This window comes from Hippoglossus stenolepis, chromosome 9 (assembly GCF_022539355.2).
Source record: "Hippoglossus stenolepis isolate QCI-W04-F060 chromosome 9, HSTE1.2, whole genome shotgun sequence".
Classification (NCBI taxonomy): domain Eukaryota; kingdom Metazoa; phylum Chordata; class Actinopteri; order Pleuronectiformes; family Pleuronectidae; genus Hippoglossus; species Hippoglossus stenolepis.
The window spans coordinates 22,040,330-22,067,117 of NC_061491.1; the positions used below are offsets into that span (position 1 = coordinate 22,040,330).

Sequence of the window (26,788 nt, forward strand, 5' to 3'; positions counted from 1 at the left end):
GCGTGATAATGATGATGATGATGATGATGATGATGATGATGATAGAAAACCATGAATGAGACCCGGTATAAATCAAAAAGGTGCAGTGTCAGCTTCTGGAACTGAGCTCAATGTCATCCGCACAACACACTTGTGGAAACGTGTGTGTGCCTGCATGTGCGTGTGTGTGCGTGTGTGCGTGTGTGCAGAGATCGAGGAAAGGTGGGGCGCTTGTCACGAGCCCGGATTTCGAAGTTGGTGGAGAGGAAGGGGGGAGGGGGCTGCGGCGGAGGGGTACGAGCTGCACACCCGACCTCTCTGACAGGTCTGAAGCGGGGAATCAAACCTCCACACGCGGGCTGCTTCTCTGCGACTTCCCCGCTGACAATCCCCCAGCTCGGTCTGTTTTCCCAGCGCTGCCGCGTGCGTCCTTGGAGGAGGAAGCTGGTTGCGGGGCTCGGCACTAGTGGGAGTGGACTAGTTTCCTTGGCGGAGGCGCGGAGTTGTTTTGCTCCAGGACTGGTGTAGGGGGGCTGCTGAATGGGAGCAGTCGCCGGATTCGAGTGGTATCAACGCAGGCTGCCGCGACCACCCACCACTGTCCATCGCCGTTGACTCCAGGGGACGTGTCGGGGGCACAGAACAGAACAAGACCACCACGACCACCGCCAGCTCCTCCTGTCGTCCCCCCCTCTCCCCTCTCCTTCCTCACGGATCCTCGGGACCGACGAACCCTGCAGACATGGCTCAGATCCTGCCGATACGCTTCCAGGAGCATCTGCAGGTAACGGGCGGATTCAAGCTAAAAAAACAAAAAAACATGCGGCCTTTTTAACATCAGCTCATTTCGTGTCCACGCTGCTCCATGTTCGCACCCGGCACATGTCGCATTTCACCCGGGCTGCGGAGCCCTCCTGCTGCAGGGAGGTGCTCGATATAGCCACAGGCCTCGTTCTGCTCCTGCCGGGCAGATGATGACTTGTAAAAAAAATTGAGATGGTACAACAGCTCCACTGCGGACTGTAGTGTGTGTGTGTCTGTGTGTGTGTGTCTCTCTCTCTCTCTGTGTGTGTGTGTGTGTGTGTGAGGGGGGGGGGATATGCCGCAGTTTTCATGTGGAAAAACCGCCGCTGTCATTTTCAATCCGCGCCGGTGCAAACTGCGGCGTTTTGACACCTTAAGCTGCGGAGCTCAGCTGTTCACTGGTTTCTGTGTCCAACCCTTTTTGCACCGGAGCTCCGTGGGGCTGTAACATGTAGGTGTCATGTCCTCGCAACAACAACAACATGTCTGCTAATGTCCAGGTTCTGCACTGGGCTGACAAAATACCTGCTTCTGCCACGATCCCCGTTAGAGACGATGTGTGACAGGAAGTGGACACATTTGTCTAATCACTGACAAATGTCAGATAAGTTCAGAAAACAGCACCACTGCAACATCATCTGTATTAATATATATATATATGATCTTGATGACAACTCAAAGCTATTTACAGGACATTTATTTTTGTCATTTATCAGCCGTTCTCACACACATTCATTCATACAGTGCATCTATGTGCAGCACCTTCTCTGTCACACGTCGGTCAAACACCCATCAGGGGCATTTGTGGGCTCAGTGTCTTGCCCAAGGACACTTCAACACACAGAAATGGTGGAGACTGGGATCGAACTGCAGGCCCTCATGCTGGCGAACGACCCACAGCCGTCAAACCCTCTCATTGAATCTAGTTATATACGTGCATCAATGTTTTCTTTTGATTCAGTGTGTATTCTAGCTCTGCTTATTGGTATTTTCATGCCAGAGCAACGTCTGTGCAGCCTCACAATGATCAACATGTAAGGGTATCAGAGGCCCTGGTCATAGTGTCTTTTTAGTAAACACAAAATGTCCTTTACTCCCATGTGGGAAAAACAGCAAACAAGCAGCCATTTATTTAGTCATATATGGACGAACTATTTCCACTATGTTCCGCTTCTTTCCTCTGCTGGTTTGGACTTTGATACTCGTTGTCCCACAGCAGCCCCAGTGCTCGGTGTCTTGCAGCCAGAAGAGAAACTTTGTGACGCACCCCTCCGCCTCCCTTGGTCTGTAGCCTGTTGTTATGGTAACAGCAGGCAGTGAAATGGCCTTTCACTAGGAAAAAAAAAACCGTACAGAGCCCCCACCCCCCCTCTGTGCTCCCTTCCTCTGGCCAGTAGCCCCACTTTCGTTAGCCAAAGACCCTTTATTCACCAAAAAAAACAGTGCTGGCCAAGAGTCTCTGCAGGCCACCAGGCCCCTCTCCTCACTGGCGGGACTCATGCTGTGTTGCTCCCTGATGGAGGGTAGCGCAGTACCTGGAACTGTCTGGGTCATTGGGATAAATTGCTTTGAACAGTGCATACCTCTCGCTCATACATCTCTTCAGTAAACCTCTCTGCCTTGAGACAGTGATATGCAGCAGACTGCTTTTACGTTCCTCCTCCAGCGTGAAATCCCAGCTCTGCCCCGGTCGTATCCCCCCGTGAATCTAGGTGGCTCCAGCAGAGTCAAAAATGCTTGGAATTTGCAAACCCAGGACTTTGGGCCTCAAGTTGTTTAGCTTTTTTTCTTTATTGGCCTGGTATTTACAGCTCAGTGTCTGCACACTGGGCCTGGTTTCAGGGATGTAACATGGACTCTGGCTGCACAGTGAGGCACCAGCCGGTTGAACCACAGAACGGTTCTTTAACGTAACACTGGTGTTTGATGTTGATGTGGAGGATGAGGCCTGGATCAGAACTACTGTTCTAAATGTGAGAGATTCACTAGTAATCATTTTTACACCCAATACTAGTAGCTATGGTCATTAACCTCATGGTTAACTAGCTCAAATACTACTCTGAAGACTTCCTTGCTTTGGTTGTTTACTATATTGTTTTTCAGACATGCAGCTGTATATGAGGATGCAGATATCTACATTTGTAGCTGCGGACATTCTCCAGAGCTCTTCCTGCCAGGCCCCTAGTAAAGACTCTGTATAATGTCAGAGTGAGCCCATGTGAGAATACAGCAGGAAACTATCTGGAAATCCATAAGTTAGAGGGTGTGTTGATGACATTTCAAACACACGACGGACCCAATACTGAAAAAAACTAAAAGAATAAACGATGATGTGTAGAAGACACCGACAAAGATGTCAACTTTGACATTCGAGAGCTTTTGATGATGGGGCCCGACGCCAGTGTAATTGTCTGTAAACACATCATCTCTGCAGCTGAATTTATGTGTCACATCCTGTCTCTTGCAAGCCGCGTCACCCCTCACCTGAATGCTCCAGTTATGTTGTTGTAAACCATCTGATTTTCTCCTGACTTTGTGCCTGAAAACAGTTTATGATTGATGAGCCAGGGTCCAGGTTGTCATGTCAAAATGTGTCATTAATTGACCCAAACTGTATTTAATTAGTAGAGGATGGCACGTTGAATAATGAACATGCTAAAGTGATAGTCATTCGCAGCTTATGTTGGTCCCCTGCCGGCTGTCGGGTGCAGCGGCCTACGTTCTCTAGCAGCTTGTGTAAGTGCAAAAATGTCCTGCAGCTCGGAGGCGCCTGAACATCGTCCTGTCGAGTTGAGTTAGGAGAGTCCAACCTGCTGCTCTGCGGCTGTTTGAGGCATCCTGGTGTGCTGCTGGATCTGAACTGATGAAACGATGCCACCACGTCAAGCCAGCAGCTGTGAAAAACAGATGAGCTAAGCAGGCCCAATTTAAACTCAGCAAATCCAATCAGTATAGGAAGCAGGTTGACAGAAGACTCTATCTCCGTCTAGAAGAACACATCTGTGAGTGCAGCAGTGGCTGACAGGGGCCGGGCGTGTGCATCTGTGTTCCGTCACCAAAACCTAATCTTGAATGCTGTGAAGAAGCAGCTATTCTCAAATACAATATGAACAATAACACACAAACTGTGAAAGCTGTAAGAATAGATTCAGGGCTGCAACTCATTTGCAAAATTATCGTTTGTCACTTGTTTGTCCAAAGCATAGACTGTATATCTACTATCCAGAAACGCCGCGAGCCCGTCAATCTTGATGTTTCACCCCATTTTACTGCATCAAGTAAGTAAATAAAAACAAAATGACTGGAAAAAGCCGGCATTTTAGTTTGTTCGATGTCCCATCTGCTAACATGGGGAGGTCGAGTTTATGACCTTTACTGCAGCCAGCCACCAGGGGGTGATCGAGGCGTTTTGGCTTCTCTTTTTGTGAACCCTTTAGCTACTAAATGCTGCTCTTCATTTACCAGATAGTCACTGACTCAGCCTGCTGTTTTGGGGTGTTTTCACTGAGGACAGCTGTCAGGAGCTGTCAAGTGAACCAAAACATTAAAGTTGTGAGGAATGAAAACAAAACAACGAGCGGAAAGAGTCTAAAATCCCATCAGGAATAAACCATATGCACAAATCTAATTGATCAATTGTAATATAAATACGTTTTTTTATGATCACGTAAATTGTAATCCTTCCACCATTTGGTGCAAGGAGATGCAAAAAAGCAACGCCACGTCTTTTTGCTGCATTCGTCATTTTAAACCCTGTTTGTGTAATCTCCTTACAAACCCCAAAACCCTCAGCTGCTGACGCGACGTGTCAGTGTCGGAGCAACGCGTCCACCCAGTCTATGACTCACCAAATACCGTCAGCTCTGTATCATCAGTGAAGTTCAACTGCTGCTGTTGTTATTGTGATATTAGTGCTGTGTTAGTTGGGGAGGATTCCTCTAGGAATCTGTATGTGTGTGTGAAGATGCTCTACTAGAGGCAGTTTATGGGTCAGTGGAGACAGTAGATGTAGCTGAGGTGTGATTTTAGTCTGGAATGTTCTTCTAAGAAGGAGTGCGAAGGGGGATGTTCTCTTCTGGTGAGTCAGTCGCACCACCCTGAGTTGTAAATTGCCAAAGGCCCATGTTACTGGAACTGCACTGTGCGGGCCTCCCTCTCATCCGTCACTCTTCATTTCTAATAAAAGGTACATTTATCACTCTGGCTTCACACCGGTTCCCTCCTAACAACCGCTCGCTCTGTTTATATCAGGATGCTGGACTGTGTCCGGAGCTCCTCCTTTTCACTCCCATGCTTATCTTCTCCCTCACTATCGTTCTTGTATTCATGCCCTCCCCGAGATCGTTCTGGCAGTCGAAAGGAGATGTAGCATATGGCTCCAATCCTCCCTCAGGTCTTCTCTGTGGCCTTGTCGAGAAGCCTTAATATTGCACGTCCCCATAACTGCACAGAAACCTACTGAACATTGAGCTGTGGCGTAGAGATATGTATCATATGATATATATTGTTGGAGAAAAGCGCGTCTTCATATTTGAGAGCCTGGGAGCAGAGAGTGTTTGGTGTTTTTCTTTGTTATGTTGTAAAATAAACTCATCAAGTGTTAAACAAAGGAATAAAGACGTTTTTAATTTTAATATTATACGATCTTGCTATTATTGTATTTTGGTAACATTTTAAAGTTGAGAAATAATGACATTAATGCTGCATTAATTGCTGCGGAAATTAGGTTCTTCAGGGTTGGGTGATCGTTCTCTATTGGATTCTGCTGAAAGTGACTCTTCACATGCACGTATAGATTTGATCCACTCAAATATATAAAAAGCACTTGCTCGAATGTGGCGTCTCTTTCTTTCTCTCTCTCTCTCTCTCTCTCTCTCTCTCTCTCTCTGTGTTCGCCCCAGGCTGCTGACTTACTCCTTCCTGTTTTGTAGTTGACCTTATTGAAATGGCTCAGCTGTCATGATTTGTTGTCCTGCTCTACCAGCCAACTGCGAGATACTATAGTCCTTGTGATGAGCGTAAGGATTCCTTTCCGCTTGCCTCAGACTGCATAATGCAGGCAGCTCAGTCACCGGAGGGAGAGAGAGAGAGAGAGCATGTTTTGGTCTGCCCTCTCAGTTCATAGTTAGTTGGACAATGTGCACAATAATTCCTCTGTTTGACAGCTGCTAACCGAGGTGGAGCGTTTCATGTTTGTTACTTGTACCAAGATTTGACATCAGCTCAGTCATTCAGAAAATAAATATGCTGAGTAATAAATCTGATTCACCTACGCTGCTTTATTGAAGAAACTAGGATTTATACTTAGTTTCAGTGGATGAGGATTTAGTGTTGTCTCAAACTGGTTTAGGCTGAATAATTAAGTGTTCATTCTCTAATGGCAGCTCATGTAGATGGCTGAATGCATTGGAAGGATTTAATCACAGGCTTAGCTTAAATTAATTACTGCTGTTCTTTTTCAGTATAATAGAGTTTTAATGGTGATTACCGATTTACGGTGGCCCTGAGGGTCCAAACAACATTTCACCAAACACAACATTTCAGATAACATCAAGGGAAGGACACACACACTTCTTGTTTGTGATTGGACAGAACCCAAGTCCCCGGTGACAGTTCAATGCCATTTCCTGTTTCTGTTCCATGCTCTTTATTATTTGTGACTTAACTGTGAACTATTTTGTCCCTGTCAGGATCCTGTAGGAATGATCAGTAGTTTTGGTTTTGATCTGTTCCTCTGAACTTAACCTCCTCCAGTGCAGGTTAGGGGTCGTTCAGCACAAGTTACCATTGTGATTTAGTACCTCTGCATGAAGTAACTACAAATCCTGCTTGTTGTACAGGTCCTTGGACAGATGTTTGGTTATAGATATTAACAGAAACAATTCTCTGTGTCTGTGTTCTCTGTGGTCAGCCATTAAAGGGACTTCTGTGTAACCAAGCATTCTAGTCAATTTCAGACATCGAAACCACCAATCACAGGTTGTCCCTCTGTCTTAATCCAATCCATGTTGTGTTTTGACCCTCAGGGCCACCGTACTAATGGCATTGCAAGTAGAGCATATTTCTGAAAATGCTTCAGAAAATTCAGCTTATTATTAGCAGCTATAATAAGAGTGTAAAATAAAGTTCTGTTGGGTTAACACCCTGTTGTCCGCTGTGTGCCCACGCTTGTTCCCTGGCTTCATGTAGCACCAGACCTCCTGTCTGGGAGACCACCTTCAAGAATTTCCCTGGAAAATTGGAGCAGACCTGCGACTATTTTTATCAAAACACTGTTCTACTCTCCTTCTTGCTGCCTTTTTCCCCTCGCAAGTCAAATGTCAGCTGCTGCCATGTATGTTTTCCTGACTTTTCTTTTGGTTGAGATGGAGGCATGACTCCTTAAAAATCTGTCCAGCTTCTATTAGTTTAACTTTTAGTCTAAAAGTAGAGAACTGTCGGCAAACTGTCATGGAGAAGTCTTCTATGTTTTGTTCATTTAACATGTTTTTATTCAATATCAATTAAAACAGTCAAGTCCTCTTATTTAACTCTTCTATATAATCCTGTATATCCCAAAATGTCAAACTATCGTTTTGAACTGTAATGAATACTATAACTGTGTTAGTGTGTTAACAGTCATTTAACCCTCAGTTAGAAGTTAATGCTGTAACTATGGACAACTACACTAATAAACTCTCAAACATTTACTTTATTTTATACATAATAGGCATTATACCACAAAAACATGCTAAACAGGGTTAAAGTAAAGTTACCTGAGTTATCAAGATTCTCATTTTTACTTCATTCATATTTACAGTTGCAGAACCTGGGCGTGAACCCAGCCAACATTGGCTTCAGCTATCTGACCATGGAGTCGGACAAGTTCATCTGCATCCGAGAGAAGGTGGGCGAGCAGAACCAGGTGGTGATCGTGGACATGTCCGACCCCACCAACCCAATCAGGAGACCCATTTCTGCCGACAGTGCCATCATGAACCCCGCCAGCAAGGTCATCGCCCTGAAAGGTAATGTATGAGATGTACCGCAGCACATTCAGGCGGCCACACCTCTGGTTATTTAATAGAAAAATGCTGAGTTGTTGTGAGGAAAAACAGTTTGCTGGTATTGCTAGTGGCCTACCGCCAACCGCCGAGCTTATTATTGTTGTCTCAGTTCCCAGAATAAAGTCTGCACTGTTTGTTTGTCTCTAGTTTTAACAGATTTAACCATATACCAAGAGTGCCATGGGAATGCCACGGTCGTGCAATGACTAATGCTCTGTCAATGCCATAAATATGTAGAGTGCACTTAGTTCTATTGCCTGAATGTACTAAATTGGTTGTGTAAATTGATTTTCTGCCTCTGAATCTTGCCCTCGGAGCACAAACACAAGCGCTGATCAGGATGATTTGCCTGTAATGCTCCCCCTCCCTCTGAGGATACCATGCCCCTGTTTGCCCTTTCCCGTTGGGCTATCTTTGTCTTTGTCCTGATTGACACTTTGCTTTTTTTCTCCCTTTGCTGTCTGTCCTTTTTCAGACGGTGAGTTGCTTTCTGTCTGTCTACCCGTCTGGCACTCTGTTGTGATGATACAGTAGCCATGTCTCTCTCATAAAAGCTTCCCACATCCCCCCTCTCAAGTACGCAGCGCTATTTCGACCCTTAATCAATCAAAAAACAGAAAACTGTTGAGAAATGGCTGCTACGGCCAGTAGACTGCATCAGATTCACATACCTCACAGAATCACACCTCACCTGCAGGCACATACACCATCCTACTTTTATGAGAACTACACATGTGTTAGCATGACTTTTTGTATGCTGGTAGAGTGTATGTGTTGTATGCGTCATCAGCTAATACACAGTGGGTTTGGTACTGTGTGTTGTTGCACGTCTGTGTGAGCGTGTGCCAGCAGCCACATCAACGCTCAAATCTTTCCTTGCTGCATATAAACGATGCCATTAACGTATCATTATAGCTGTTTGTGCTGACGGCGGTCTGTACAGCAGCTCCAGTGATCACCTGAATCATGCATTTCTTCACGTTTTTATTCTGTTTTGTTTCTATGTAACTTTACTGTTAAATGGAGGTTGTTACTGGTCATATTTACAATATTCTGGAGAACAGAATCGGTCAAATGGCTCAGCTAAACCCATACTATATACAGATGTGTTCAGTAAGTCATTATGACCTTCATAAAGCTGTAGTCCGCTTTCAGTAGCCAGAGGATTAGAGTTGGCCAGGTTACTGTTTTAACAGATTTTTTACTTCCTTGCCCTCTAAAACACCTTTAACCTGAATGACGACAGAACAGACCTCCTCAGTCCTCTAGTGGAACATAAATATACATGTCTGCGAGTTTCCCACTGATTCATGATTACATTGGAGGTTAAAGGTTCAGTGTGTAGAATTCAGAGACATCTAGTGGTAAAGTTACATGTTGCAGCTGAATACCCCTCAACTCACCCTCCCCTTCGAAGAAACAAAACCTGTGGTAGCCTTCAGTTCTCATCCAAACTCAAAAGTGTTTGTCCTGTCTCCCCCTCTGAGCTGCTGCCTGCCCGTCTCACTTCTTCCCTGTGCGTCATCCCCCTCAGCTGCCAAGACACTGCAGATCTTCAACATCGAGATGAAGAGTAAGGTGAAGGCTCACACGATGACGGAGGAGGTCATGTTCTGGAAGTGGATATCAGTAAACACTGTTGCCTTGGTGACGGATACGGCCGTCTATCACTGGAGCATGGAGGGGGATTCCCAACCGACCAAAGTATTCGATCGGCACGCCAGTCTGGCAGGATGTCAGATCATCAACTACAGAACTGACGAGCAACAGAAGTGGCTACTGCTGATAGGGATCTCTGCACAGGTACGAGCATGTTTACTGTACAGTCAAAAGCACAGGAAAGGAGAATATCTGATCTATCACTCTCTGATCCTTTGTTTACATGCTCGTAACACAAAAAGTCCCCACATCATCTCAGAACACATCTTTCTCTCTTCACACTAACTCTGCATTCCACAGTGGATAGACGCAGAAATACCAGCCTTCCATTTTAATGTGTATGTGAAAAAAAAAAATGGATTTGACCTATTAAATGACGCAGGCCAACTTCTGGCCACATTTAACTTTCTCTGTGAACTCCTAGAGTATTTGTCGGATCCCCCGCTTTGTCTGAATGATTCACACCAAAATTGAATGAGTTCTCTCTTGTCCCATGTCCCATCCTTTCACCAAGTTTCATATAAACCTGTTCTGTAGTTTGCATAATCCTTCTAACAGACAGACAGCCATTTGTGAAAACATAACCTATGGTGGGGCTACAGACTGCAGGTCAACAATTTATCTTATTCCTGTTTCGTCTCTTTCTCCTGCAGCAAAACCGTGTAGTTGGAGCGATGCAACTGTATTCTGTTGACAGGAAAGTGTCTCAGCCCATCGAAGGCCACGCTGCTGCCTTCGGGGAGTTCAAAGTGGAGGGAAATACCAAACTCTCCACCCTTTTCTGTTTTGCTGTGCGCTCCCCTGGTGGGGGAAAGGTGAGGGCCCCGGGATTGATTGCACAGATTTGACTCACAATGCTATCAAAGTGTATTTAGCATCTGAATAAAGACCTCTGAGTTGCACAAAAAGACAGTGTTTGAGTTAAGACCATAATGGAAACAACCTTTATGAAATGGCTTTATATATATATGTATGTACTCCCCTCTGCTGTCCATCATTCCTCATATTTATCATATTGGTTGTTTGCTTCCTCCAGTTGCACATCATTGAAGTTGGTCAACCAGCAACAGGAAACCAGCCCTTTGCTAAGAAGGCAGTGGATGTGTTCTTCCCTCCAGAAGCTCAGACAGACTTTCCTGTAGCGATGCAGGTGAGGAAACAGCCCTGGTTCTCGTCAGCTTTGGATAAACTAAGTGTGACCGCTGAGCACTTAAATTCTCTCTCTCATCTTTCTCCTCAGATTGGCAGTAAGCATGGTGTAATATATTTGATCACTAAGTACGGTTACATCCACCTGTATGACCTGGAGTCTGGAGTGTGTATCTACATGAATCGAATCAGTGCAGAGACCATCTTTGTCACTGCTCCTTATGAAACCACCTCAGGAATAATCGGGGTCAACAAGAAGGGACAGGTGAGAAACTAGCAGCCCAGGGGCAATTAGCAATTATTTTCTCACAGTGTCTATTTGCACACAGGTGAAAATAGCCACAAGGCCATTTGGCTGCATGCACAAGTATGGAATGTGGAAACACCCATTGGAACGCCTAACACAACCAAATAAATATGACACAAATAAGAATATAAACACAACTAAAATACATAAAATGTGAACATGAATGCAGATGTTTTCTGCATTGTTTATTCTGTAAAATAAAAGTTTCAATATTGGCAAACATAAATGCAGATACTGCTGTTTTTATTTGCCTACTGATACATTTTTCAGGCTCTTGTGTAAATGGCCACCTTGGCTCTCCACCCTGTGTGCATTGACATTGTTTGTTATGGACACCTGGGTGCAGATAGCATCTTCTATTACTATACAAACAATGGGTGTAGCCACATTGGCGTTTCATCCTAGGTGAACATTTTGTACAAGCTTCCTTTTATGGCGTCTCTACCTATGTACATAATATTTATATGTTCATCTATGTATCTATTTTTTCTCTTTCAAGGTCTTGTCAGTCTGCGTCGAGGAGGAAAACATTGTCAACTATGCCACGAACGTCCTTCAGAACCCTGATCTTGCCCTGAGGATGGCTGTGAGGTCAAACCTCGCTGGGGCTGAGGAGCTGTTTGGCCGGAAGTTCAACACTTTGTTTGCCCAGGGAACTTATTCAGAGGCTGCGAAGGTTGCTGCATCAGCACCAAAGGTACGGCTGTGTCTACTGCTACAGAATAGTGTTTGTTCATGCTGATACGGCACACATTTTACATTTGTACTTAACATAGATCAATATATAATATCATTTGCTCTCAGTTTGACTCTGCGGTGAAACAAATAAAACACAATAACTCTAAAGGATCTACTAAATATTTTTATAGTCATGTCATATCATCATGTTTATACACTAGTTCATATAAAAAGGTTCAATGGAATTACTTTATCATTTGTTCTGCTACTATATTTGTATCCTTTACCCATAATTCCTCCTTTCTTCACTGTCTTTCCTTCCCTCAGGGAATCTTGAGGACGGCAGAGACCATCCGTAAATTTCAGAGTGTCCCGGCCCAGCCAGGTCAGGCCTCTCCACTGTTGCAGTACTTTGGTATTCTTCTGGACCAGGGCCAGCTGAACAAGTTTGAGTCTCTTGAACTGTGCAGGCCTGTCCTGCAGCAGGGCCGCAAGCAACTGCTGGAGAAATGGTTGAAGGAGGACAAGGTAGGACTGGAGGATTTTATAACAACAGGGCAGCTTTAATACCCTGGGCTTATCTTTAGATGTACAAAAGAGACCACGCAATCATCATTAACAATGTTGGTGATTGTGATCACACTTGTGCTGTAGCTGGAGTGCTCAGAAGAGCTGGGAGACCTGGTGAAGGCCTCTGACCCCACACTCGCTCTCAGTGTGTACCTCAGAGCGAACATCCCCAGCAAGGTCATCCAGTGCTTTGCAGAGACTGGCCAGTTCCAGAAGATAGTGCTGTATGCCAAAAAGGTAATCAGAGAACTCACTGTCCTTCCTATCTGTATTTAGTTGGATATTTACGATAAAAGAGTTACAAATTTATTCATTGCATGTATAATGGAAAAACCACAAAAAAATGTTTGGTCAGAGAAAGAAAATACTTAAAAGTAACATCATGTCAGGTTAGAAGCATTGTTGAAATGAGGTGATGTAGTAGAGTTGCTATATATTTTTGTATATTTCTATATTGTATATTGAGTACATAAGAAAATACTAGTTGTCTATGAGTCTGTTTGTTTGTGCTCATTGAGAATTGTGTTTTATTTAACTATGCTGTTGTAGGTGGGCTACACCCCAGACTGGGTGTTTTTACTGAGAAATGTGATGCGTGTCAATCCAGACCAGGGACTTCAGTTTGCCCAGATGCTGGTCCAGGATGAGGAGCCGCTGGCCAACATCAACCAGGTAAAACTCACAGCAGCATTACCACCTTCACTCACTGGAGACGTACAGTATTGCTTTTACACTTTCCCTCTGCACCTTCATCCTCACACATGCATGCAAACACACAAAGAGCCCAGTGTGGGAGCCTCCATCTGTGTTATTCCAGATGTGCCAGCAATGCCAGGAATTCACTGAGTCAGTGACCCCCCCCCCTCCTTGTAAAGTCGCGTCATCGCTCTGCTCAGTTCAAGTCTCACATAGAGAGACCCTGATGACTAGATGCTTCTCCAAGTGAAGACCCCCACCCTTTTCTGTTGTGGCCTCTACAGATGTTGTTAAATATGGAAAACAGAAACATGTGGTTTCCAGGCCCCTGGTGCTTGATAGTGTGCGACTCTAATCTTACTTTGCATGCTAACTCAAATTATGGTTCACAGATGGCTGGAAATCAAATTTTTTTTCTAACTGAATTCTTTCCTTCCATTTCTCTTTTTTCTTTTGCCCTTTGGTAGATTGTAGATGTTTTCATGGAGGGCAACCTGATCCAGCAGTGCACCTCCTTCCTATTGGATGCGTTAAAGAACAACCGCCCAGCTGAAGGACACTTACAGACACGTCTGCTTGAAATGAACCTCATACATGCCCCCCAGGTGAACTTTCAGGCCTATGCTCCTGATTACATAAAGCAACTTCACCTTACTTTACTTTAATTTGTGTTTTCATGTGTGTCGCGAACTGTTTTCAGGTGGCAGATGCGATCCTGGGGAACCAGATGTTCACACACTACGACCGTCCCCATGTCGCTCAGTTGTGTGAGAAGGCAGGTCTGCTGCAGAGAGCTCTTGAACACTACACCGACCTGTATGATATCAAACGAGCTGTGGTGCACACGCATCTGCTCAACCCTGAGGTATGCCTGCAGACGTTTGGTCACGCTCGTGAATATCACACCCCTGGGAGCAGCCACTCTTCCCTTTTTGTTTTGACGATACATGAAAATGCCTGAACCTACTTCCTTTGACCTCCTCCCTGCTCAGCCTACTGTCTCACTGTCTCCCCCATCTTCTCTTTTCTTATTCGGACTCTGGTTTTAGTGGCTGGTGAACTATTTTGGCTCTTTGTCAGTAGAAGACTCGTTGGAGTGTTTGAGGGCCATGCTGTCGGCTAACATCAGACAGAACCTGCAGTTGTGTGTCCAGGTAGCATCTAAGTATCACGAGCAGCTGGGAACTCTGGCATTAGTGGAGCTCTTCGAATCCTTCAAGAGTTATGAAGGTAGGTGTGTCACACACGGGCTGGGGGGGGGTATGCAGACCTGGGTCATGTTGGATTAAAGCAAGAGAATGTGTCAAATAGGATTTACTTGGTAATGAATGAAGCTGACTGTTTCTCCCACTTCCTTTTCTATTCCAGGATTGTTTTACTTCCTTGGGTCGATTGTGAATTTCAGCCAGGAGCCCGACGTCCACTTTAAGTACATCCAGGCCGCCTGTAAAACGGGTCAAATCAAAGAAGTGGAGAGAATATGTAGAGAGAGCAACTGTTATGACCCAGAGAGGGTTAAAAACTTCCTCAAGGTAAAATTACCCCCCTAGAGTATTAATGATGTTTTTTTATCATCCAGCAACTATCTGATATATTGTACATTCCATGCAATTTATTAACACAAATGAACCTTGTGTTTATTTTCTTTGTAGGAGGCCAAACTAACAGACCAGCTTCCGCTTATCATTGTGTGTGATCGCTTTGACTTCGTCCATGATCTCGTGCTTTACCTCTACCGCAACAATCTACAGAAATACATTGAAATCTATGTACAGAAGGTAAGACCCCCCAAAAAAACTGGTTTATACCTAATCCAAGTGTCTCGTTATTGAGTCTACATGAGACCCTTTTATATGAGGAATTTGTTGCCCTTGTTTTCAGGTGAACCCGAGTCGTTTACCAGTGGTGATAGGTGGGCTGCTGGATGTCGACTGTGCTGAGGATGTCATTAAGAACCTGATCATGGTGGTCAGAGGGCAGTTCTCCACTGATGAGCTGGTAGAGGAGGTAGAGAAGAGAAACAGGTAAGATGATGGATAAAAAAAATAATTTGTTGTCTTGCATAGTTTTTTCTCTGTGAATGATTAAAACATCTTAATAATACTTGCATATAAATAAATATTACCAAAAATTGTACGATTGGCACTTAATGCATTTCAGATGCTGAAGAAGATATTTTAATCTTAGCATGTGCTTTCAATGTGGATTTTCTGGGCACTATTTCCCTAACACATTCCTCATGGATTTTCAATTGAGACAGATTATCTGCTCCACATCTATCGTAGGTATTTCTAGTATAAATCAACCATCAAACATGTGAATCTGAGAAAGTGTAAATATGAATAGTTTGGGTACTGAATACACAACAGTGACATCTAGTGTTTCAAAACATCAGTCTAGAAATAACATTCAAGCTTAATAACAGAAAGTCAATGGCATTATAATACATGCAAGTTAAAATCCTCTGAATGTTATCTAATGGAGCAGATCTTTCTAAACACTGTTTTCCTTTATCTTTTCAGGTTAAAGCTTCTGTTGCCGTGGCTGGAGTCCCGTATCCACGAAGGCTGCGAGGAGCCAGCCACTCACAACGCCCTCGCTAAGATCTACATCGACAGCAACAACACACCTGAACGTTTCCTGAAGGAGAATCCGTTCTACGACAGCGCCGTTGTTGGTAGATACTGTGAGAAGAGAGACCCCCACCTGGCGTGTGTGGCTTATGAGAGAGGACAGTGTGACCTGGACCTCATCAAAGTGTGTAGATCGCAGTGTAGCATGTAAATGATCAGTCACATCATTCTAATATTGATAAATTGATTTTCATTTACCTTTTATATGATTTAATCTCAGGTTTGCAATGAGAACTCGTTATTCAAGAGTGAGGCTCGATATCTTGTACGACGGAAAGATCCCGAGCTGTGGGCGAACGTGTTGGAAGAAGACAACCCCTTCAGAAGACAACTCATTGATCAGGTCAGGTTTCACCCAGCTCCCCACCTGCAGACTGTAAATCAGGGGTGTTTTCTATATGTTTATATTTGTTTTCTCCTTATCTGATTTAATTTCAGGTGGTGCAGACAGCGCTGTCAGAGACGCAGGACCCAGAGGAAGTGTCCGTCACTGTCAAGGCTTTCATGACGGCAGACCTGCCCAACGAGCTGATTGAGCTGCTGGAGAAGATTGTTCTTGATAACTCTGTCTTCAGCGAGCACAGGTACAGACTTGCTGCTTGTTAGCCATCATAGTAATTTACTCACAATACCTCTCCTGTTTTTTAAGAATCCCAGTTTTTCTCCCAGAAACCTCCAGAACCTGCTGATTTTGACAGCCATCAAGGCCGACCGCACTCGGGTGATGGAGTACATCAACAAGCTAGACAACTATGACGCTCCGGACATCGCCAATATCGCCATCAGCAATGAGCTCTTTGAGGAAGCATTTGCCATTTTCAAGAAGTTTGACGTCAACACCTCAGCCATACAGGTGAAGGAAATAACACATCGGAAGTTCTAAGTACTTCAGTTAATAGTATTTGCTCGTCTGAGCTGAGTTCTGATCAACTTGATGTGTTTAATAGTTGTTTAATGTTTATGGTTTTCTCAGTCAAGTTGAATTTTATGAATCATGCTCCTTATTATTAACCCTGATGTTTGTTAGATAATATAATGCAGCTCTTTTCTTTCCTCGTGTCTCTAGGTCCTGATAGAGCACATAGGGAACTTGGATCGTGCCTATGAGTTTGCTGAGCGCTGTAACGAGCCTGCGGTGTGGAGCCAGTTAGCCAGAGCTCAGCTGCAGAGAGACCTGGTCAAGGAGGCTATTGACTCGTATATCAAAGCCGTGGACCCGTCAGCGTACATGGAGGTGGTCAACGCAGCCAGCAAGAACAGTAAGCCTTCACTTTGCTGCCTAACTCAGCTCATACAACGTCAGTCCCTGATGATCTAAGCGGATCATCAAGGTGTTGGTTTCATTTTGCAGATAACTGGGAGGACCTGGTTAAATTCCTTCAGATGGCTCGAAAGAAAGCGAGAGAGTCGTACGTGGAGACGGAGCTGATCTTTGCTTTAGCCAAGACCAACCGTCTGGCCGAGCTTGAGGAGTTCGTCAGTGGACCCAACAATGCTCACATACAGCAGGTAAGAGAAACAGCACAGGTGCAGTGTTCTTTTCCACGATGTTCACCTGCTCATCATGTAACTGCTCATTTCTCTTTCTCCAGGTGGGCGATAGATGTTACGAGGAGGGCATGTACGAAGCAGCCAAGCTCTTGTACAACAACGTGTCCAACTTTGCTCGACTTGCATCGACACTTGTCCACCTCGGGGAGTATCAGGCGGCTGTGGACAGCGCAAGGAAAGCCAACAGCACACGGACATGGAAGGAGGTAACTGCCACAAGTTTATCCTCAGTTCAACTATCTTTTACCAGTCTGTGTGTTATTTGTCTTTTTCCTTACAGAAGCTGCATTATAATTCACATTGTAAGATACATTTAAGTTTATCTTAGTTTAATGTTTTTCTTTCCTCTCTTTCCCTCCGACCTTCAGGTATGCTTTGCGTGTGTTGAGGGCGAGGAGTTTCGGCTGGCACAGATCTGCGGCCTCCACATAGTGATCCACGCTGACGAGCTGGAGGATCTGATCAGCTACTATCAGGACCGTGGCTACTTCGAGGAGCTCATCGCTCTACTGGAGGCCGCGCTGGGACTGGAGCGGGCTCACATGGGCATGTTCACCGAGCTCGCCATCCTCTACTCCAAGTTCAAACCTCAGAAGATGAGGGAGCACCTGGAGCTGTTCTGGTCCAGAGTCAACATCCCAAAGGTAAATTATGTCTGTACGATTATGTGTGTTTGTGTCTCAAATCCAATTTTTCTATTGTAATAAATCAAAGAGTCGATCACAAACAAGGAGGCTGCTTATCTTTTGATTTATTACCCTGCATAGATTTCTGCTTCTCATCAGCAGCCTAGAAGGAAACTAATACTGTGCACTGACAGTTTTTTTGTTTCTTTGCTGGCTGACACTGCATTGAAATATTACTGTTATCTTGTGAGAATCACAGCTTCGATTTTGGTGTTTTCAATTTAAATATAGGATGAAACATTCCTCTATCAGGTTGCCCTCTTGCTTTTATAATACCCAACTGAAGACTTGAGGAAATCTTGTCATGAGAATTCTTAAAATCCTTAAAATCTTTGCAGAGAAGTCTTCATAAATATTTTTCGCCTTGAAAGTGCTTAGTCTTGGAATTATTTCTATTGATGAATTAACATTATTTCTCAATCTGGCAAAAACAGGAATAAAATCACATGGTTTGACAGTTTCTGATGTAGTGCTAGTTTTTTTTTTTTCTGTCTTTGAAAAAAATGTTTTCATCTTGTGAATAGGCAACATAACAAAAATGTTGGAAAAACACCTATGATGTCGTAATTTATCCTAAATGTGCCAAATGTCATTCCTTGAAACATTGAATCTTGAATGTGGTTCTGTGTTGAATATGTATTTCTCTTCCCAGGTCCTTCGGGCAGCGGAGCAGTCTCACTTATGGGCAGAGCTGGTGTTCCTTTACGATAAGTACGAGGAGTTCGACAACGCTGTCCTCACAATGATGTCTCATCCTACAGATGCATGGAAAGAAGGGCCGTTCAAAGACATCGTTGCTAAGGTAAAGAGCAGTGTTTGTGACTAAGTCATTTATTTTCCTTTTTAAAACTTTTAAATATCTTAACATTTCTTCTTGTTTTGTCCTCAGGTGGCCAACGTGGAGTTGTACTATAAATCTCTGTCCTTCTACCTGGATTTCAAACCTCTACTACTGAACGACCTGCTGACTATTCTGTCTCCACGGTTGGACCACAGCCGAGCGGTCAACTTCTTCAGCAAGGTAACAGTGACATCCTCTTTAATGAATTACGCCCTCTCTATTTTCCTTCTTACAGATTGTGCACAGTGTCAAACACTTCTGACATGACATTGATTGTTTTTGTTTGAGCAGCTGAACCAGCTGAAGTTGGTGAAGCCTTACCTGAGATCTGTCCAGAGTCACAACAACAGGTCCGTCAACGAAGCTCTCAACAACCTGCTGACAGAGGAGGAAGACTACCAGGTCTCTCAACCATTCTGATACTATAGAAAGTGGACATAATATTACAGATATTATAGATGTTCACATTATTTCATAAAACAGATGTGAAATCCTTAACAACATGCACAGTTGATTTGACTCTACAGAACAATCTTATTTGTCATATTTGTTTTGGAAACTTGGATTATATTTAATCTGATGTGGTTTATTTTTGTACATAGCAATGTTTGAGTGGTGTTTGTTTTAGAAAGCATTTGAGGGGCACATTTGAAATAGTGTAATATATGTAATAGTAGTAAATATACCCAGATTCTATGATTCACCATTGATGTCCAGTTATAACAAACTAACTGGTTCAGGTTTCTCTGGCCTGTGCTGTAATATTTGACCTGTTATCCACAGGGTCTGAGAGCATCAATCGACGCCTACGACGACTTCGACACCATCGGCCTGGCTCAGAGGTTAGAGAAACACGAACTGATTGAGTTCAGACGTATCGCTGCCTACCTGTACAAGGGCAACAACCGCTGGAGACAGAGTGTGGAGCTCTGCAAGAAGGACAAACTCTACAAGGTGAGATTATTCACAGGCATTAGCTAATAAATCAAAAAGAGGTCCTCTTAGACAGTGAAAATGTTTGTTTCTTGCACGTACCCCCGTTCCCCTATAGATGGCACTGTTTGTCTATACTTCAGATATACTAGCTGTATTTGGAGATAGAACCATCTAGCATCAAGTACAAACCAATAACATTTTCAGTTGGCAATTTCCTCACAAAAATGTATATATGAGGACTCAAACTTTTATGTTTCCCATAATGAGTCGTGTAAATGTGTCTTTCCCAGGATGCCATGCTGTACGCTGCAGAGTCAAAGGACGCTGAGCTGGCGGAGACGCTGCTTCAGTGGTTCCTGGAGGAGGGCAGGAAGGAGTGCTTCGCCGCCTGCCTCTTTGCCTCCTATGACCTGCTTCACCCCGACGTGGTGCTGGAGGTCGCCTGGAGGCACAACATCATGGACTTCGCCATGCCGTACTTCATCCAGGTCATGAGAGAGTACCTCACAAAGGTTAGTACTTCACTGAAGAGCAGGAGAAAGAGTTCCTGTTATTTGCTGTTCATTTTAGTTTCTCTTTTAATATAAAAGTAGGTTTGATTACTTTATAGTTTTGAAAGTTTGAAATTCTGCATTTTTCTTACATTGTTAAATTTCCTGTTGAAACCTGTGAGAGTTGGACAAAAGTCTGGAGAGATATTGAAAACAGGTCATACCAACAATTTAAAATAACACACATACGATGAGACGAGAAGGTAGAGAGAAATGCTCTTTTCACGTGATGGTAGTTCTGTGTACTGTATATTTACCAGTGAACCACCTCTGGTCATCGTGATTTCCCTTAATGCTGACCTGTAGACACGTGAGGTCACTTGAGGTCATCTCTCTGGGTTCTTTTCCAGGTTGATGAGTTTGCAGCGCAGGTGATGGTCTCTGGCCCACTTTTTATTTCTCCTCTGTGTCCTGTCTGTTTGTTTTTGTTGTAACTTATCTCTTAGGTTTCTTATGTAGGAACCTAGCATGGACTGTAGACTGAGTATGGCCTAACTAGCTCTGGTCCTGCAGAGCTGCACTAGTGTGTGTGTGTGTGCGTAGGCTTTTGTTCCACTTCAGCACCAACACAACACATTTTAATGAAAAATTGTAAGTAATTTAGTAAGTGTAATGACTGAATAGCCACGTTATCTTAAAGACATTTCAAACTTATCGAGTGCCTCAACTTTTTCAAACCTTACTCAGCATTTTTAATAAATGTTGAGTTTATCTCCTCGCTTGTGTAGGTAATGAATTTACGTTTTCAAATAAAGTCTTTTTACATTCAAGCAGAAACTAATTCATAAAAAAGACTGAGGGAAAAAGACAAGCAACCACAGTTGATTATTAATCTTCAGTGCAAAATAGGAAAGTGGAAATAGAAACCAATGTTTAATGTTCTGATTAAAGAACCACTATTAGAAGGAATATATCTGCTTATAACAGAAAAGCATTATATTAATCAGAAACTACTTTTAGGTTCATATGCAACAGCTATAGAAAGATGTTTGCTGCTGATGGGAGATTAAAATCATTCAACATGAGCACTAGTTTTGCAAGTTATAATAAATTAAGTCCTACATTTCTGGCAATTAATGATCACTGGTTGAGTAAACTTTCATTTTCACGTCACCCAGGAGATATAAGGTGGTATTGAAGAAGTTTTGGACCAGTGCAGAGCCCATAACTTTAAATACTGTGTTGGTGGCTGGAGCCAAAAGCCTGTGCACCTTATTGTTCCTCAGGACCAGGGTTGACCTGTTCTGGTCTAACAGAAACCTCTCACTTTCAAACTCCTCTCTCTTGGGGCTGCATCTAGCGCTGAGTGGCAGATTTGTAATTTTGACGAATCATGAGATTGATGTTACAGTCGGCCACAACATTAAAACCAATTAGTGTTTTTTATGTTGTGGCTGATCAGTGATGATCTGATGATCTGAGAAAAACGAGGACATCTCCACCTGGCTAATGCTCTGAATCAACCAGAGATGAAGGCCGGTGAGAAGAGGAGGCCACTCCACACTTGTTAGATGCATCCCCATGATTCTAACTCCAGGTTCAAAAGTTTTAGTCTCAAATATTTACCAGAGTTAGATCAGAGCAGGGCTTCAAACACTAACTTCTAAGACGCTGGAGTTCTTTATTTTTTAGAGACTAAATACTTTGTTCCTAGTATCCCTGGTCAAACCAGAAGTTTATGAAGTGAACACCTTTTTTTTGTTTTAGTTAAGCACATAACAAGAAACAGAAATAAGGTCATACTGATATTGTTTTATATACTAAATTAAACCCCTTTGTATTACATGGACCTGGTGTTTTAAATATGCACTTTACAAATAATAGTTCATCCACGCTCTATATAATATGTAGTCATCATGTACAGAAAAGTGCTTAGTTTGGGCAAAAGAGAGGAAACATTGAACAGCCAATGACCGTTCAATGTTTCCTCTCTTTTGCCCAAACTTCTTTCATCATCTTCTGAAATTATTACTCAATAGAAATTCTATATCTTAATTGAGCTGAAACACTGTTTTAATGGATCTCCACTTACATCAGAAACCTTTTGCATTCAGCTTCATCCTCAGTTGAAGCACAACGCCTGAGTATTTCTTTGCACTAACAATGATTTCTAGGAAAACCTGCAACTCAATCAACTCACTGCGTTAATACTGAATGCCTGGATGAGCTTTAACCTGCGAGCTTCTAATCTGTAGCTTTATTTTAGTAGCAGAACGAAACACACGTTTTTTATTGCAGCCATGAATGGGATGCATGTGGAAACTGTGATTATAGTGAGATTAGACTGTTAACTGTGAATGGCATCAGCACATAGGCATGTATAGCTTTTCTTCTACTTAATACACAATGTAATAGTTCTTTTAACCTTCAATCCCACTACAATTCTTCTTGTAAAGAGCCAGTTCACACAAATGAAACATTGTTTCCCACAGTGGTATCTGCCATGATGTAGTTTTGCTGTTGTTTTTTAGAAATCTGTCACCGCCCTGTCTCATCGGTGTTAATAATCTATTATTACTGCTGCTCAAACCATTTAAAAATGACATATTTAACCTACAGTTCTGTTCTCTTGTTATGAATGATAAACCACAGACTTTGTTGTCAATAGTTCTCATTTGAAACAGTTTTCTACCTACAAAAACATCTGTCAATGATAATGTCTATTAATTATCTGATCAAGTATCTGGAAGGAGAAATTGAAAAGGTTTTCTACTGTAATTTGTCAGTGCTGTGAGCTGCTTCATTCCTCTGTATCGAGTTAGGGTGATAACAGGAGAGAGTCGCTATATTCATGGTTAGAAATCACCAGGGTTTTATTTGTGATTTGTGTGAATGGACCCTTTAAATGTTGACTGAACATTTGTACTGGAAGCTGTATTAGAAATTCTCACCTAACCTGCATGGCATCTTCTCTTAGGTAACCTTAGCTGTGAGGAGTTGTGTGTAGTTATGTCTTTGTTTAACTAGTCTTATTTATCAGTATTTCTTTTTTATTTATTTTAAAAAAATGTTTTTTTGTGGCATTAGAGTTTATGGTCTGATGTAGTCCATCAAATAAGAAATTTAAATTTAAATAAAACTGCACTGTGATCATTACATTGAAGGTATCCAGCAAAATTTTATTATATAGAACGTTTTTGTTGTTTTTTACAGCTGGCAGCTAGCATCGTTTTATGTCCAGGATTTTAACATTTCAAATATTTGGTTGAATTTTACTTTTAAAGCCTGCAAATGTTTCTGCAGGATACCTACAGTGTATGAAATCAGACTTTCTTTTATTCTGTACGCCTGTGTGAGTGTGTGCGTGTGAGTGTGTGCGGTGTGTGTGGTGTGTGTGTGTCTGTGAGTGAACCGCGTCTGATCGATGCTCTTTTCTTTGTTGCCCCCAGGTGGACAAGCTGGAGGAGACAGAAAGCCAAAGGCAAACTGAGGAGGAGGTGACGGAGCCTCAGCCGATAGTGTTCGGTACGTTAACAGGAGGAAATCCCCCTGAAGGACAGACAGTGGTGGATCCTGAATAACAGGAGGACACATTCTGCTGTTTTTATCTGACCTCTCCTAACCCTCCATTCTCAGAAACTATTTGTGTTTTTGTTAAAGGTATTTCATAAAAGAATGGTTAGTTTATCCGGAACAAATTGTGACACTTGTGTCTTTGGACTCTGTATAACTCAGTGTTCTGTAACAAGTGATTTTGCCTTGTGGTTATTTTCAAAAAGCTTCAGTAAAAGATTTTCTTTTCCAAAACATTAACATCTCTCAGTTTTGAATGAAGTAACTTGAGTTAGATGGACGTTTGCATGATCAGTAACAAACACCATTTCTGATACTGAAAACAAGTAGAGCTTTGTCATCTAAAATCTTTGTCGCACTATAGACTAATAATTACGTTTAATGTAACTATACAACACATCAGTAATAAAAGTAAGTAATAAGTTAAGTGACATTTCTATTGTTTTTCTGAATTACTGTTACATCTTTGTCTATAACCAGTTAAAGACTGTGGACTAACAGTATGTGCTGGACTAAAGGCTGATTGGTTGCTTTAAAATGTGGTTGGATGTCATTGGTTGTTATTTCATTCTCAGTTTAATTTTATTGGATTTAGATTTAAGTTAAAAACTGTAATTCAAGTACATTTTATCTGGTAAGAGATTCACAATGTTTGCAGTTAAAAGATCAATTCTGTCAAGTCTAACATCGAGCTGTTAGTGAAAAATGGTAAAATACATTACATTGAATGAGAGCTAGTTGTAAAAAGTTAATTTGTATGTCCCATGTGACCCTGTGTTTGTGTTTGTTTGTATGATCAGGCCAGCAGCTGATGTTGACTGGCGCTGCTGCTCCAGTGGCGCCGCCGCCAGCGTACTCAGGCTATGGCTACCCTGCCAACGCAGCGGGCTTCCCTCCTCAGGCCGCCGCCGCCGCCGCCGCAACTGCTGCTGCTGCTGCCGCCGCCGGCTATCCTGCACAGCCTGCTTATGGCTTCAACATGTAGAGGCCTGACCCCGCCTCGTCCCCACTCCCACTCCCCTCTGTCCCCACTACACACACTCACACAACTCAGACCTGAACCAGACTGAACCGTGCTGCTCTGAGTCTCAACCGGCCAAATGATGGCGCAGAGAAACCTCCCCAAAACTTATCTGGGCCTTCATTTCCCAACGAGACTCCTCCCGAATTCACTGAAACTGCAATAGAAACCCTTCACATGGACTCTCACTTCAGAAGCTCTGCATCGAGGCTCATGGACCCTCCCCTCCCCTCCCTCCCCCTCCCTCCCTCTACTCTCCACTAGGATGTTACAACTGCATCACTGATCTACAGCGCATGACGTCCCCTCTCAGCTCCCAGAGGAATTAACATACTGAAGATAACATAGTGACACCAGACCACTCTGTCCTGTTGCTGTTCCATGTAGACGTAACTGACCATAAAGCAGCTTTTTTCCTTTATTTGAAATTCTTTATTTCTATAGATTCAGCACTGACGAGGAAAAGACTTATTGAGGAGTGGAGGGGCACGTGTGTGTGTGTGTGGGCGCGTCTCCCCCTCCCTCCTGAAGCGCTGCTATGGCCTTATTTACTCTTGAGAAGGTGGCAAAAAAAAAAAACAGGCTCATTTGTTCATGTTTGATTTCACAACTGTCTCATGCTCTGATTAGAAAGACAGTTACTGTGCAATAGTTTTGATTGTCCTTTCACAACAGGTACAACGTGTTTGCTGTATACGGACTAAGAACACTTGTTTATGAGGTTACGGTACTGTCCGTCCGTCCGTCCGTCCGTGTGTGTGTGTGTGTGTGTGTGTGTGTGTGTGTGTGTGTGTGTGTGTGTGTGTGTGTGTGTGTGTGTGTGTGTGTGTGTGTGTGTGTGTGTGTGTGTGTGTGTGTGTGTGTGTGTGTGTGTGTGTGTGTGTGTGTGGCCTCTGGCGCCTTTGAGGGATACATCACCAAACCTAGAGGCACTCCATGAAATGTCCACTCCCTTTGCAACAGCAAACGTTTCGCTGGCTCAGAGCAGTTGATCTCGTCGGATGACTCTTCTTCTTTTTTTTTTTTTTTTTTTTGGACTCTGATACCGGACACCTGGAGCTTCAGGACAATTGAGACAAAAAGACAGAAAGAAAGAAAGCAGGTATAATAATAATAATAAAAAAAATGCTATATGCCGTAGTCTGTGCATGTGCTGCCAAACTATAATGCTGCAACCAGGAGCACAATTTTCATGTTACACTCAAGTATATCAAGTATTAACTAATGTTGTGTCAAAAACTAAGTGATGTTCGAGGAAAGTTTGTCACCTGACTAAAAACTCAGACGGACTCGAGATGAGAACACGGGGGGGACGTTAGCTCACATCCTGGTGCCAGTTGTTTCAAAGAATAATCATTATTGTACTGAAAAGTGTATAATTTAAGATATACCTAATCAAAGAAGTCAAATATTATGGATTACCATATGTATTGTCTATAGTGTGTTGTTGTAGTCTTAAAGAAAAAAAAGCATAATGATTTTTGTAAGAAAAAGGACAAAATGCAAAAACAGCAGGTTAATAAATGGCTAAATCTTGAGGTAAGGCTGCTGGACGTGGTGACGGTTTGCTCGACTGTGAAGCTCCTGTTCCGCTGTGGTGTCAACTTGGGATTGATCAACATGGAGAGGAGAAGCCTGGGCTGCACATGAGCACTCCCTTTATCTGCACAAGTCATGGAATACAGAAAGAGGAATAAAGTTTACACACAGTGGTGGTGGTGCATTTTTACCCCCAGTAAGGAGTTTATGTTTTCATCCCAATCCCTTGTTTGTCGGCAGGATTAGGCAGAAAAAAAACTACTTGATGGATTTTCCACAGAATTGAAATTAATGGGGATACACAGAAAAAAAGGAGCTAGTAAAATGAGATATTAAGGTTTTCATCTCTTCTTCTCGGATTTCCTAAAACTTGGTTGAAGGATGGAGTTTGGGCCTAGACATTTTGGATCAGTACAAAGTGGCTGATCCAGGAACTTTTATCACTTTCTTTAGGAAAGGATTTCTTTCAACAATCTGAGCTATTTCGTGGGAAATTGTTCACAGATCTTGATTTAAAATATATGACACCTTAAGGGAACTCATGTCTATGAGTGTGTGCAGCTTGATTGAATTCAAAAGGACTGATGGGGTCCTGGCTGGGGTATGAGCTCTCCTCAGTGCCATTAGTT

General features: G+C 43.0%; 1 protein-coding gene across 5 annotated transcripts; it reads left to right on the forward strand.

Annotated features, from left to right (window-relative positions):
- The first annotated feature begins 214 nt into the window (after positions 1–214).
- On the forward strand, positions 215–26,332 carry cltcl1 (clathrin, heavy chain-like 1). 5 transcript variants are annotated; one of them, XM_035165200.2, is made up of 33 exons: positions 215–763; positions 7,583–7,790; positions 8,305–8,307; positions 9,364–9,632; positions 10,142–10,303; positions 10,525–10,638; positions 10,729–10,902; positions 11,444–11,641; positions 11,950–12,150; positions 12,277–12,429; positions 12,742–12,864; positions 13,356–13,493; positions 13,589–13,753; positions 13,938–14,118; positions 14,257–14,420; positions 14,541–14,666; positions 14,770–14,912; positions 15,411–15,645; positions 15,742–15,864; positions 15,960–16,105; positions 16,191–16,374; positions 16,588–16,780; positions 16,873–17,030; positions 17,114–17,278; positions 17,441–17,716; positions 18,411–18,560; positions 18,648–18,779; positions 18,891–19,001; positions 19,383–19,553; positions 19,826–20,047; positions 20,437–20,463; positions 23,476–23,551; positions 24,400–26,332. In XM_035165200.2, the coding sequence occupies exons 1-33, from the start codon at positions 722–724 to the stop codon at positions 24,582–24,584; spliced, it is 5,118 nt and encodes a 1,705-aa protein (XP_035021091.1). In that variant the 5' UTR covers positions 215–721; the 3' UTR covers positions 24,585–26,332. The 5 variants fall into 5 exon arrangements, 4 of the variants coding, with proteins under 4 accessions (XP_035021091.1, XP_035021092.1, XP_047197080.1 ...); XR_004697483.2 differs by lacking the exon at positions 24,400–26,332 and having other exon boundaries at positions 20,393–20,463; positions 23,476–23,495; XM_035165201.2 differs by lacking the exon at positions 20,437–20,463.
- Positions 26,333–26,788: the final 456 nt, after the last annotated feature.